Consider the following 15,601-nt stretch of genomic DNA (forward strand, 5'->3'; position numbering starts at 1 on the left):
AATGTTATCTAGCCCTAAAAAGAGATTATGAATTAGCAGAATATCTCTCTACTGTCAGAGAAAGAAAGCAGATCCTCACCAAGTACAGGCTCAGTGACCACAAACTGACAATCGAAACAGGAAGACACAAACAATCATGAAAACCAAAAGAAAACAGAACATGTGGTCACTGCTCGACAGGTGAGGTTGAGACAGAGATGCACTTTCTCCTACAATGTACAACATTCAACGAAACAAGGAACATTTATTTTGATAAATTTAATTCGGTAATCTCAGACTTCAAAGAGCTAAATGACATATCAAAATTAAAAATACTCCTGGGAGAAGGAGACAGGGCATATCTTGCTGCCCAATATGTGTCAACATGCCACAACCTGAGGGACAGTGAATGACCGACACACAGGCACACGCACACACACACTGTATATACTGTATATATAATTAACGTAAATCAATCTTGGTGTTGTGTTTGTGTTGTTATTTGTTATGTTCTGTCCGAATGTTTGGACAAGTTGTGTTTTGATGCTTTAGCAACATTGTTGTAAAACTTTCATGCCAATAAAGCCCCTTTGAATTGAATTGAGAGAGACAGAGAGAGAGAGAGAGAGAGCATATTGTTCATATTGAAAATACAAAAAAGAGCAATTAAATTTTACAATCACCTAAAAACTAGTGACCTCCAGACATACCATCACAAAGCCCTAACCTGCCAAGAGCTGAAGCCAGAGAAGAGTCCCCTCAGCCAGCTGGTCCAGAGGCTCTGTCTGGACAACCTAACATGCCCCGGACAGCCTCGGGAACACAACACCAAGCCAATCAGACCAAACCAAATTATCAACCAACAAAAAGAAATCTATATCACATACTGGAAGGAAACAACTAAAACACAGAGTAAATTAAAATGTTATCTGACCCTAAAAAGAAACTTCACATTAGCAAATTATCTGAAGATCCTAAATTAAAGCTGGAGTTTGTAGAATATGTGAAACACGCATGAGACTGGGATGGAAACAACTGCGCTCCCCCCTCCCCTCCCTGTTTCGACTCCGTAGCTCCACACCATTCTCGTGGACGCGCACGACTGTAGCGCTAGGAATATTCACGTCGGAACTTTTCTGTCATACACTAGCCATGGCCGAATTACAGGTAAGAAAGTACTTTACCTTTCTCTCGTGAACAAATTGAACGTATGAACAAACAAACATTACTTTTGCATTGTTTAGAAGAGCGATAGAGTCCGAGAACAATTATTTCCTGCTAACGTCTCATGACATAGCCTACATGTCTAGCACTAATAAAGCTACGATATTTGTCATACTGACATGATACTTATACAGCATAATCTAATGACAACAGCAACACTTATATATCACGGGAAGGAGGTGTAAATGCTAAGAATAATAAAACAACATATAACGCTAAAGTAAACAATTACCCCCACATGCACGGACTATCGGAGACAACCACTTTATTCAGACACTTCTTTCTTTTCACCGTAACCTGAAAATAGACAATAACTGTCACATCCATATTTACACGGCACACGTCCTCTGTATGTCGTGTATATATAACGGTATTGACAATAAATTTGACGTTGACTTTGGCTCTGACTTGCTTGTAGCTGTCGTGAGCCTTTGGCTACGGTTAGCATAAAGCTAATCAACTCACAACATTACTCGTCAATTGTGACCACAAACTGCCTGCTTTATTAGATTCACGGTCATTTCAACTACACAGCCAATTACTACCACACATTTAGATTATTAGCTACATAAAACTTACATTTGAGGCTCACCTGTTCAGGAGAAGAACATCAAGCTCAGTATCCAGCTTCAGCCCGATGCTATGCTCAGCTCTCTTCACCTCGGATATGCTTGTCTGTGTTTACACGCGATTTATTCTGTCTATTGTCACTCTCCCTTTTAGACTCTCGTTTCTCTACATCGGTCTTCCTTTTTTTGGCTTGCTTAGCCGTGTACGTTTTTGTTGGTAACGCCGGGATAGTGGCTTTTCCTGCCGGTACGTCCGCCACTGCACCTTTACCACCGATGGAAGGTGAACGTGCATCGAGCAACCAATAGGAACGCCCAAAACAGCTTGCTCTGTAAAATGAACTGTGATTGGCTGAACACTGCCGTCACGGCACTTATTTTTTAAAGCCTGAATACAGAGCCAAGAGGAGACACAGAAGTCCAGTGTTCTGTCATAACACTATGAATTACAATATGCTGAAAGGTTATTATTGATTTTTGACCAAATGACGCCAGAAATAACTTACACACTCCAGCTTTAAGAAAAGCCTTAACTATGTACAGACTCAGTGTACACAGCCTAGCTATAGAGAAGGGTAGGCATAGACAGAGCTGGCTGCCAGAGGAGGAGAGACTCTGCTCCCACTGTGACAGACAAGAGGTAGAGTCAGAACTACACTTCCTCACCTCATGCTCCAAATACCAGGCTCTGAGAAATGAACATTTTCCCAATATAATAAAAATACACCCTGAATTTGAAAACATAACAGACATAGAGAAACTCCCATATTTACTTGGGGAAATGCCCAAATGTGAGAGCATTGCAGCTAAATTTATCACCTCATGTCATGACCTGAGGACAGCCAGTGGAACCTCAAAAACACAACTCAGTATTGACTTCTTTTTAATTGTTTGATTCTTAGTTATTTATTTATTTCTTGTATATAACAGTCAACCTGGTTGATAGGCCTATAAAAAACCTGACTAGTATACATTTATTTGATCTACATAATTTAATGATTACATTTTTCTACTATAACTTGGTTATGGACTGCTATATATAATTGTGTTATTATAATTCTGTAAATTGTTTGATAACTTTGAATAATTTCTTCATGTTTGAGCGATTGATACTGATAGTGATACTCACTGTGTGATGGAGGGTCTAATGTAGGAGCTAAATACACAACCACCCAGACCCTCCACTGTCCAGGTACTGATACACACACACGCACGCACGCACGCACACACACACACACACACACACACACACACACACACACAAACAACTTAAACACAAACTTCCACAATCTTTCGCAAACACACACACACAGATCAAGTGTTCATTGTTTTCTACTATTTTCTTGATATTACGAATTGTACCTTTTTGCTTTTGCTTTTTCTTGTTAATTTTACTATAATCTCATTATTACTCAAGGCTTTGGCAACACTATCTCTGTTACATTCATGCCAATAATGCATATTGAATTGAATTGACTTGAGAGCGAGGGAGAGGGAGGGAGGGAGAGAGAGAGAGAGAGAGAGAGAGAGAGAGAGAGAGAGAGAGAGAGAGGATAGTTGTCGAGTGTTTGGACAGATGCTTTGGCAACATTGGCAAACTTTCATGCCAATACAGCCCCTTTGAATTGAATTGAATTGAAAATTGAATTGGATAGAGAGAGGGAGAGAGAGATGGAGAGACAGAGAGAGGATGGGTGAGGTTGAGACAGAGATGCACTTTCTCCTACAATGTAAAACATTCAACGAAACGAGGAACATTTATTAAGTTCAACTCAGATTTCAAAGAGCTGAATGACCTCTCAAAATTAAAAATACTCCTGGGAGGAGACAGGGCATATCTTGCTGCCCAATATGTGTCAACATGCCACAACCTGAGGGACAGTGAATGACCGACACACTGTATATACTGTATATATAATTAATGTAAATCAATCTTGGTGTTATGTTGGTGTTGTTATTTGTTATGTTCTGTCCGAATGTTTGGACAAGTTGTGTTTTGATGCTTTGGCATCAAAGAGTAGAAGTGAAGCCGTCATGAAGGGGGCGGTGTGGACTGCCCGACACCAGAATTCCTCGAGGTGAACTTTAAGGAGGTGTTGTGTGATGAGGGATCGTAAATTCAAAGTGGTTTGTGAAACGGAAAGCCTGAACAGCCTCCTCCTCCTCCTCCCCCACCACCCCACCCTCACTGCTGCAGTCAGACTCTATCTAACGCTCAGACCTGCAGCTCCACACCGCTACCGTCATTTTCTCCTCTGTGCTCGTGAGGAGCGAACCGCATCCATCAGCACTGTGGACAATTCTTCATCCTGGGATCGACCTCCACTGTCCGCTCTCGATTAGACTGCGTTGGATGACTGAAAACTACATTTTTCGAGCACTGTTCCCATACAACAAACCCGCTATGTGCGTTGTGTAGGCGGATAGATGATGAAGGGCAGATGCTGAGTGGATCCGCACAGTCTGCTGTTTGTTTCCTCATGAGCTGGGCTCCAATTTCTCTTCATATTTCCTAAAGCGCAGAGGAGCCGGTGTCATTTCCATCTGGTCACAGCGGGAGGATCTCCAAGCCGGATTTAATCACAAACCTCGATTTCATATTCAAGCTCAGTTTGCAAACAGCAGCTCTCTGCTTCTTTCCTGCTGGTGATTGACTGCCCTATACCCGTCATGACAGCACTGAGCCTTTATGAAGTTCTTCTTCAAACCTGGTAGAGTAGATGGTAGTGGACTGGGTGGAAGAGCAGCCAGATTAGATGGTTTAGTATCAGGGTAATTGTTAGTCAGATGTTGTTTTTGCAATAAGAGGCAGTTCAATTAAAATTGTACTCTCAATGTAAATCAATAGCCTGTTCTGAATGTGCTCCCATCTGTGAGGAACATCAACTTGTGCTGCTCATGAGAATTGACAGCTCCTGACCACACACAGCACGCCACAGTCTCTAACTGAACAGTACTAGAGGAATAAACTGAACTCATTGCTCCTGAGCCTCCAGCATCCACTAGCCATGGCTCTGCTCTGCCAAGGCCTCCTAAGGAAGTCCATCCTCCGTTACTCTCTGACCCTTACCCTCACTGTCCTCCTGTCCTGCTCCTGCCTGGCTCTAGGCAAGAAGAAGCTCTACATCGGAGCCCTCTTCCCCATGAGTGGAGGCTGGCCTGGAGGACAAGCCTGCCTCCCTGCCGCTCAAATGGCTCTGAACCTGGTGAACAAGAGGAGTGACATACTGCCAGACTATGAGCTGGAGCTGATACACTACGACAGTATGGTGAGTATGTTACAAACGAATTATGGACTACAACACAGTTTACTTCATTCTCAGTATAGTCTCACTTCTGTCCATCTTTCACTCCATTGCTGAGGTTTATCGGAATCACAGTTGGTTGGATTTGTCACATAAGACTGCGCCCGGACTTCAACACACCAAAAACGAACACAGCACAGAGTGATAAGACCATACATGTCATTTACTCCGGGGACACTGGGGATATGTCCCCACCACTTTTTTAGCAAAAGTGAGACCCTTGGTTAAGACACTCACACTTCGCACCATTCATGCATCAGCAGCATCATTTTGTTTAAAGTGTTTAGTTGTAGGCTAACCCACTAAATGCATATATATGAATTGTACAAAATTAGGATGAAATAATAGGTACCACTTTCAAAGAAGGCACCTTAATGAAGGCTGAAACTAATGGCTTCATTAATGGTTAAAACATAGCTAGCTTTCATCATCATGATTTATAGATCAGTTAAAAGCCACTAATAAAAAAGTAATTTTATTTGTTATTTGACCTGTTCTTTTGACTTGTTAATTTCTGGCAAAGGGCTCCACCCAAATTAATTTATTAACTAGAATGGAAAAATTCTCTATCTCACAATGTTACAGAAAGTGAGAACAAATTCCTGGATTCGTCCCTTTATCCAGATCCACACCAAAAGTTAATGGGGTCTGTAATGGGCCAAGACCCATCCTCCATCCAAGTTACGTGGAAATCTATTCAGTATTTTGTATATACTGAAACAGACACAGGTGAAAACATGACCTCTTTGACAGAGGTAATAACTCACTGATGATTACAGCCCTTCATTAGTTATAGTCCTTTATAACTACAGACTTAAGGCTATTAGAAAATGAGAGACCTTAATAACTCACCAGCATTTATAACTATTATTATTAAAAAAATGGATAAACACCAGCTGACTGTATTTATCACAACCAGTTAATCAAACCTTTGTTCTTATTAATGACTGTAAGAAATTATAGATTTATGATTAATGAACAATTGTTAAGTCCATTACTTACAACAATTTGTACAGAAAATGAGTGTACTAAGACTTGCAAAAATGATAATGTGTGAGATTGTCATTTCGGAGGGAAAGTATAGATTGCACCTCCTAATGTACAGATGATCTATATATCTTCTACATAGCAGACAGTTTTGATGTGGCTGTTTTATTTACCTCCACACTGTGATTACTTTTTCCCCACATCATGTCAGGCCATCATCATGATAATTGCCATTCCTTTTTGTTTATATGTTTTAAAATGCAGCAGTCAGGTCGCAAAATGGGTCGCAGCCCTAGAGAAATGTTCTACCTACTGTTTGTGGCGTAACAACTGCATCTGTGTGCGTTTGCTTGAGAACAACAGCGATACAGCCTACACATGTTCATACAGCTCCGCACTAATGGCTCCCGGTCTGCTCAATCTAGGAACTCATCTAAATTTGTTAGCTTCACTTGGCCAAAACTCTGAACGTTATGAAAGCAACGCAGCATCTTAAATTCAAATTTGACCTGTGCAGCAAAATTCTTGAAAGAACACAATCAGAGACAGACAGCAGTTTGATATTGAAATTGATAGTGAAAAAATGGTCAGGAAAATGGCTCAGAAAAAGTAGCCTCAACAACTGTTTCAGTAGCTTCAGCTGAAGATGGTGGTTTTGTTTTATGTAGTGCAGTGCCCGTTCAAATTGTGCCTCTGGTGTTACTGCTGGCAGCTTTCTTAAGAAACACATCCAACTCATCCAAACTACTTCACACTATAACCAGTGCTGAGGGTTATTATACTAACCCTGTAACATGGTCCTGGGGATAACATAGTCTAGGGCTGCACCTAACAATCTTTTTTTTTTAAACAATTAATCTAATAGATCTGTTGTAAACGCCACTCAAGTCAATGTTGACAATGCACATTGCCACAAGTGCAACAAGTCCTCTGCATGTACAGGTGGAGACACAAGCAATCTTTCCAAACATCTAGTGAGAGAGCATCACATACATACAGACAGAAGAATACACAGACTGCCCTGCCTATCTATTAATATGGGTGCTTTCATAAATACAGTCAGAAATGGTTATATAGAAATTCACAGTTCCAGTCTCAGAGGGCTCAGTGCATCCTCTGAATGGAAAATAGTCATAATAAGTCCAAATAGAAAATTAAGATTATTACACAATGAGGAAAAATCAGGCTGTAATTACACTCAAAAAGAAAACGGACATTGAAAACGCAAATTTAAAATGCAAAATTATCATTTTTAATATAAAGTGAGTTAATGAAAAGAGTGGGAAATTTAAAATGCAAAAGGTCAAATGGAAATGTTCAAGCATAAATTGTAAAGATGAAATTGAAAATGGCAACGGAAATAAGACAAGGAAAACATCAAATGTTTTACACAAAATGGGGAATAGAAAAGCTGAATTTGGATCCGACTGCAGTTGACACAAGACCCACTCTACTCTGCCAGTGATTGGTTGGCTTCCTTGGTTGCATTCTCTATGCTTGACTCAAACTGTTTACTGTTTCACACAGTAAATCTGCTAATGTCTATTTTCTGTGTTTTTTGAGCTGTGGTCGCGGGTAAACACTAGGGTTGCAACGGTACAGTTTCAGTATGCATCACGGTTTTTGGGCCACGGTAACGGTACGGTTTCGATATCTTAATATAAAACTACTCACACTAGCAAAGGCAATATTGCATGTAAAAATAATTAAAAGCAGATATAGTCAAACCACAAACCTTATTATAAAAATTTAACAGTTATCTTAATTGCCTTCCATAAAATACATATGCAGTATCCAATCAAGTTTAACAGCAAACATTATTGTAGTATTGTATTGTACTGTATTGTATTGTATTGTTTGCTTTTGTGTATTGAACCTAACAGAGCGTATTGAACGGTTCGATAAAATATTGAATATTGTTGCATCCCAAGTAAACACACCGACCTTTTTGGCCTCTCTCTCAGTCTTCTGCTGCTCCTCTCTGGGTCACTTGTCCTCTTCTGAATCCAGGGCGGGCTGCCCTGCTGCTGCTTCACCTCCCAGCCTGTCTGCTCTTCCTAACGAGCTCAGAGATACAGCTGGAGCAGCGACAGTCGAAGTGTCGGTGTGTTTACTGGGGCAATTACAGCTCACAAACTGCTGCGTCAGCTTGCCACTGACAAACCAACTGGCGAGAAAACCACAAGCACAACCATTAACAATGACTTAACATACAGTTAGAAAATAATTACGCACCCGTAATGCTGAAATTTTTGCTGAGATTTTTTGGCTCTGGTAGTCCGCTGGACAATGAGGAGGAAAATTGATGGGGCCCATGGCCTAGTGCCTGTTCTCTGCTGTCCTCATGTGCCACACCCCCTGGGTATTTACACCAGTACTGTATTTGAAGTGAACTGTTTCGTGGTTGTGGGGAAAAAAAACTGACTATTTACTAGTGGATCAATATCACTTAAGTTGTGGTCTACTTGTTGCAGTGCTGGTATATTGTATATATATGTATATTTCATTGCTACTTGCTATTTGCTTTGTTGTTTTGTGTGGTTTGACAAAGCTATTGTGTGTCTTTTTTTTATCATATTATATAATAGTATAACTCCTGTATTTTTTCATATTGCAATATAGATCGTGGAAAAGTAAAATCTGAAAAAAGGGGAGTTTTTTCTTCTGAATATCATAGATTTTTTAAATATTGTGCATCCCTAGTTATGTTTGTAACTACAGTTCAGTGAATTCTGGACGGCTTGAACACTAACTTCGCCAGGTGATATTCACTCTCTGTGTGAAAATTATTCATGGCAAAAACAACAGTTAGAAAAATAAACATTGATGTGTGAATCAATCATAGAAAAAAAACCCCAGTATACAAATTTATTTATTTAATGTTTATTTAACAGGGACGATACATACAACATTGCCACAGAAAATGGGAAAATGTGATGCATATAAGACGTCTAGCTTCAGCTAATTTGCAGTCTTTGTCCCTGGTCAGGCTTCAAATAGAATTACAACCTCTTGGTTGTATGCCTCTGCACATTAGGTTGCAGTTTACATCCCTCTTTGTCCAGACTCGTTTAATATATGTAGTGAAGACTTTGAAGGAATTGAATAAAAGGTATTAAGTGTATTTTTGGGTGAAATGGAAGTCATCACTATATTGAACAGACCTGTGCCTGTTCTCGGCTGTCCTCCCCTGTCATGCCCCCCTGGGTGCCCTGGCCTCAAGACAAAAACATTAAACATTGTCAGAGTTATTTCTGTTGTTAACGTACAATGATCTGTACAGCACGTTGCGCTCATACAGTATATATGCTTGTCACACAGCATTTGACCTGATTCAGGTTTAGGGTTGATAACATGGCACTCCTCTCTCAAGAGCACCATTTGAGCAGACATACCAATATGTGTTTTTTGTTTGACTGGTTAGCACTCATGTTTGTTCCTTCTCAACTTCAATTTGTCAAATAGATGTTACAGCTTTATTCATATCTCTGAACTCCTCACAGAATACAATTCATATTCTTTTCATATCATATCTGTGTAAGCTTAGATGCCCTGTGTTTCTGTCCCTAAACATCTATGAGGGAGATATTTTCAGCGTCACCGCATGCAGTGTGAGTAGAGGTATATTCTGTGTCTTTCACTGCTGGATTATAATTTCAAACTGTCTCTCATTTTGCCTCTTCTCACCTGAGCCTCTTCATACACTGCATAACAACACACACACACACACACACACACACACACACACACACACACACACACACACACACACACATATGAGTATATAAACAGTTAAGTGCACAGTGACAGGCTTGTGTTTTTAAAAGCATCGCTCTGATTGGTTTGAGTTGCTCTGCATTGGATCTCCTCTTCAAAAGCCTGGAGTTAGGGGGGGTAGGGAGGTTGGTATGACAACAGTAACCAAGACAACTGCAGTTCAAACAAACATATATTTTGCTCCAAGAAAAAGGCAAGATCATGCAGCTAGTGTCATCACACAAATAGAATCAGATGGATGGCTGCATGATTTCAGCTTGTCCGTGTGAGAAAGCCATATTGAGTGCAGTTAGCCAAATGTAAGAAGTGCTGGCTGGAGCACTCATCGATCACAGACCTCTACACTACTCCACTGCTGTGCCAGGCAAGCTGCAGATCACACTGCACATGCTCTGATGGATCTCCTGCTGAGCAGTTGAGCATCACACGCTGCAGTGCCTGAGAGGCCAAAACGATAAAAAAAAAACAAAGACTGCATAATCAGGCAACAAACTGAGGAAAATGTTTCTCAGGCTTTTACCTAAGATCTGGTCAAAAGATAATTGATTGTTTTTCCAGGCCCAGTGGAAGTGATAGTTGAAGGCAGGTCCCATTGGTTCAGAGTGGGATGATGATGGCATGGAATGGGGGGTGAGATAGGGATGCGGAGGGATACAGCAGCCATAGTATCTCATTTGACTGGGTTGGTGATTTCCCCTGAGTGCCAGGGCTAATCAATGAGTCAGTTGCGAGGAATGCAGCTTCGGATTACAGTGTTTTCACAAACCAATCTATTTGATTCAGGATTGAAGAGGGCATCTTCTCCAAGCTGCTTGTTACTGAGTCTGTGTCCTTAGGTGAGGAGAGGAAATCGAGCACATGCCTCAGCAGCCTCCCTTAACTCCACAGGAATGGATTGTACCCTCGCAGACTGTTTCAGGATCAGGTTGCCAGGAAACAGCTTCTTGTGAGCTACTGATGTTGGCAAACTCTGCAGTAGGAATTGAATTGAGCCCATTTAAAAATGTTTGACGTTTAACTTAAACAATTTCTGACCTTTATCATGACCCCCTGCCAGAGCTGCTCCAATAGTAGTATAGAGAAAGTACATATAGAAAATATGTGAGCCGTTAAATGTAGCAGCATTTTCTTCCCATTTTTTTAGAACTTTAATTTGGCCATCAAAGCAAATTCAAATAGTGTGGTTCATCATCAATCTCTTCATAATTGATTTTACACTTTATCCAGACTATTAATTATGTAAACACTGTATAGTCAAACCTCAAAGGCCTTTTTCTAAGGGTTTCATTAATTTGAATTTAAGATATTTTTTTTGTATTTGACACACTTTCTCTTGCTCCCTTGTGAAATTAGTTTTTAACTTTGCTGTTATTGTAATTATGATTGAAACTCTGAAGTTGATTCAAAAGGCACTCCTTTGAAATTTAAAAAGTGATAGTACCCTGCTCTATCTGCTCTCTGTTGGACAGTAGGAAGTAGTTTTTGAAAGTTTTTAACAGAGGGGATGGACCCGATTTGTTTCATTCCCCTGTGACTAGCAAACTAACTCTTTTGGTTCTTTTGGTTTCAGAGCCATGACTAGGGCTCTCACAAACCTCAGTCAGATAAAGGATCAATGAGTCAAGCAGACTTAACTAACATGTTCAACTAAACGATCCCTCTGTCCCCCTCACCCTCTCTGCTACAAGGGAATGGAGAGGGGGGGGTGGCAGGTTAACGAGATGAGTGCATTTTGGTCATTTTGCTAACAAGGAGGATGGTATTCCCCCTCAAATTGCCTACTACTGTAGGGTAACCCAGGCTGTTCATACAAGAGAAAATCATTCGTAATGATTCTATATGTTATGACATATAATTCCAAGGGTTAACATACTTTAAAGTCAAAATTAAATTAAAATTTTCTTCACTTTTTATGTAAAGCAATGTAAACGATAATGGCTGTTGTGCACATCTTACAAAAAAGGATTAAAACATTTAGGGCCGGATCTACTTAAGGTTTGCGTGTATTAAAACATGTGCAAACTCCTTGCACACGCAAAAAAATGTACAAACTGATTTGCTAACAGTGCGCAAAAAGGGTTGCGTCTGTCAAAGGTGCAAAATAGCGCGTCTGCAAATTGCCCGTAAACCGCGGTTCAACCCCAAACGCAAATTTCTAGATTGCCCACACAGATTAGTACAAGCAATTTGGGATCTTAGTAGATCCGGCCCTTAGCGTATATGAGTGCCTTGCGCACAGTGTCTTGATTGGGTGTTTCACATGGCAGCAGTTTACTGAAAACTTGGAGTCGGCATGGCTGCCCTGTTAAGTCCTGTGGTTCTATTAAGCAAGTGGAAGCTTAGTGAAGCTATCTAGCTAACATTAGCACTGATTCTGACGAGGTGTTTCATAAACTACTTAACACAATTGTGCTGTCAACCTACCTATATAATCCCATTTGAATGTAATTCCTTATTATTCTTATTATATAATATTCAAATTATGTTTGAATATATAACGGTCAAATTAAGCCTATTTCTAATATTTACTATGTACACAGGTGTGTACACAGGTTTATGCCTTGCAATTTTTTTTTTAACTATTCAAATTATAATCGACTTCTGAAATTCATTCCGAACACACTAGTAAACAAGTAAAATTAGTAGTCAACACTGTTGGCAGTTGTCGACCACTTGTGAATATTAGGATTGTAGCCACTTCACAGAAGGTAATATATAATACACTAAATTTTAATATGCAGCATCTCCTCAACATTCACTCTGTTGTAGCACCATTGCAATCTCCTGTGCATAATATTGCCTCATAATACATGTGAAGTGGTCATAACCATTTTACAATTAGAGCAAACCTCCAGCTTGTAGTGTAATGTATTAAAGATGAACAACACAAGGCAATTCCTCCTTCATTCCCTTTTAATTCATGTCAGCCAAGTCTCTCAGAAATGAATGGGAGAACTCAATACCTGGTCTCATAGAACAGGCCAGTAATCATTTTTGCCTCTTGGTGCTTGGAAGTGAAAAGAAAAGGACAGTGTCACAAATTAGGTGGAGATGAAAAGCACAAGTTGACGGCCCTGAAATTTGGAAAGGGAGCCCAGACAACATTCAACCCTCCTCGCAGTCCCCACCACAGGTTGGTAGTCCTTATCTTCACTGGGTTACATTCCTGTCCTGTGTCTCTGACCGAAAATGAGGCCGTAAACACACAATTGGCACCCTACTTTTTCCCTGACAATGCTACATTGTGAACAACAAATCGATGTTAGAATGAAAGAAGTAAACAAAGAAGCCTTGCTGTCATGAAAAGAAAACAATCCACCGGTCACCATTTTCTACAAGATCCTGTGTTCATAGTCTCAGTCATGCAACATGCTACTTTGGCTGCCTGAGAGTTAGTTGATATAGCCTATGGCTAAATGTTAATAATAAACTTTATTTGTATAGCACTGTCAAAACACAGTTACAAAGTACCCTATAGAATGTAGGGTTGTCAAAAGTATCGAAACTCAAAAAAGTATCGATACTAAAATGTTGTATCCGGATACGATACTCATTTTCAAAAGTATCAATACCACCCCCCCACCCCGCTCTCTCTTAAAGTCCCAGAATGAAGCAGAGAAAAGTCGACCTGCAACCAAACAGCAACACACACAGCCGACTCTACCATCTGAGTTTGACCAACAACGAAAATATGATGCATTTTTCTTGTTAATAAAAATATTTCTTTTAAATTTTGGGGTCTTTTTTTTTATCCTTATGGTATCCAAAATTGTATCGAGTATCGAATATTTTCCTGAATATCGGTATCGAGTTGAAAATTTTAGTATCGTGACAACCCTAATAGAATGAGATTAAAGAGTACAGACAGTCGCTAAAAACAACAAAAACATGTTGTACTAACAGTCGAGATCTGTCTTGATCGAGAAACATAAGACCTGGTAAAACAGAGTGAATAATAAAACCATGTCAAATATGAAGAGGGATAGAAACTAGACATGCAACAGCTTTAATGTAAATTAGCCTTTCTATAGAGGTAAGTTTTGAGGGTGAATTTAAAAGAATGAATTGATAGCAAACCTAAGTTACTCAGGCAGGTAGTTCCATAGTTTTGGGAAAATGAATGGAAAATGTTCGGTTTCATTTTGTAATTAGTAGGGGTGTTACGATCCCGACTGTAAGTCGAAAATTGATTAAAATTAACTCACGATCTCGACCTTTGAAATCAAAGGTGGAATCAAGGATTTAGCCACGCCCCCAGTGTCACGTGTGGCAGCTGTGCCAAGAGGGAAAAAAACACACACAGCATGTCGTAGCACGGTGAGTGGATTCACTTTGGATCCCATCCAGTCTCATAAGCTGGCGATCAGAGTGTAACGTAATGTGTCGCGTGTATTCACTCAGTTGGGCTTTGTGCACCAGTTTATAACACATCTGTGGATGCCGACCGTCACTGTAGGACCGTCATGTTTAACCTACTGTAGCAGAGACATGCCTGGAGATCATAAACAGAGTAGAATGGGTCAGTAGCAGGATGTGTTATTTTGCATGGATAAATACTGTACTAAAGAGGGAACACAGCAGACATTTCTCTGTGTAGCGTTAAGTTTAACTTTCACTTCGGTTCGGTCCCCAGTTGAAAACACACAGTAATGACTTTACTGTTATTTTTAATTCGTTGATGAGGACAAACAATCACTAGTAGGTCCAGCATGCTAGTAGCAGAACAACGTACCAGCTTTCGTCTTTCGGCAAACTGATCAGCGTGGGTTCCCAACACATCACACACACAGACTATGGAGTGACATTCCCACACCGTCGCACCAACCTGCAGTGTTTCGTTGTGCCACCATCTGCTTGCTATGCGCGTGTAGCATACGCGTCCACAAGCAACACAACAAATATGGCAGGACATCTCCGCAGGCATCATAAAGAAGTAAACTTAACTGAGAGAACAACACCATATTATATATATATATATATATATATATATATATATATATATATGGAAGATCGTGACACCCCTAGTAATTATGGTGGCTGAGGAGAAAGTAAGAGGGATCCTGCTGGAGGAGCACAGGCAGGGGCTAGGCTCATAGGACACAATGTAGGCAGGGGGAAGGCCATGTAGGGCTTTTAAAGTAATAAGTAAATATTCAAAATCAATTCTGTACCATGGGTAGAAAGTGTAGGAGTGATATGGTGTTGTCTCTTAGAATCTGTTGAAAGTGTGGAAGCAAAGTTTTGAACGAGTGGGAGATGGGAAATGGCCTTGTGGCTGTGCCTTAATCAATCAATCAATCAATCAAACTTTATTTATATAGCACTTTTCATACACGGATGTGCAGCACAAAGTGCTTTACACATAAAAGACAAAACAATTTCAAAGAAAGCCCCTCCCTCCCACCCTCCATACTACACACACACACACACACACACACATGCACACACACACACACACATACATACAAACACAAACACACACACACCTGCACACTCTCACTACTGACAATAGGGAGACATGGCATGGCACTGAGGATTGAGGAAACGCCACCTTTGGGGCCGTCCGCACTGGGAGGAGTCACAGGCTGTGCCACAGGGGGCACCAGTGCCCAGGCCCCCCGACCCTGACAGACAACAGCTGGCCGGGCCGAAGGGACCCAAGGACAGCACCCCCAGCAGCAGCCCAGGCACAACTCCCAGTGTGGAGGACCCCCCTGGGGAAAACACTGGAGTTAAACCTAAAAACTTAAAACATAAGAT

At 40.5% G+C, this 15,601-nt stretch overlaps 1 protein-coding gene across 2 annotated transcripts in view; it reads left to right on the forward strand.

Annotated features, from left to right (window-relative positions):
* The first annotated feature begins 3,979 nt into the window (after nucleotides 1–3,979).
* The window catches only part of gabbr1b (gamma-aminobutyric acid (GABA) B receptor, 1b), a 153,026-nt gene continuing 141,404 nt past the window's right edge, over nucleotides 3,980–15,601 (forward strand). For both annotated transcript variants that reach the window (XM_084379852.1, XM_084379853.1), the window contains exon 1: nucleotides 3,980–5,041. In XM_084379852.1, coding sequence (XP_084235978.1) covers nucleotides 4,781–5,041 — 261 coding nt within the window. In that variant the 5' untranslated portion in view covers nucleotides 3,980–4,780. The remainder of the gene's footprint in view (nucleotides 5,042–15,601) is intronic.

This window comes from Pagrus pagrus, assembly GCF_965226575.1.
Source record: "Pagrus pagrus genome assembly, chromosome: 17".
Taxonomy (NCBI): Eukaryota; Metazoa; Chordata; class Actinopteri; order Spariformes; family Sparidae; genus Pagrus; species Pagrus pagrus.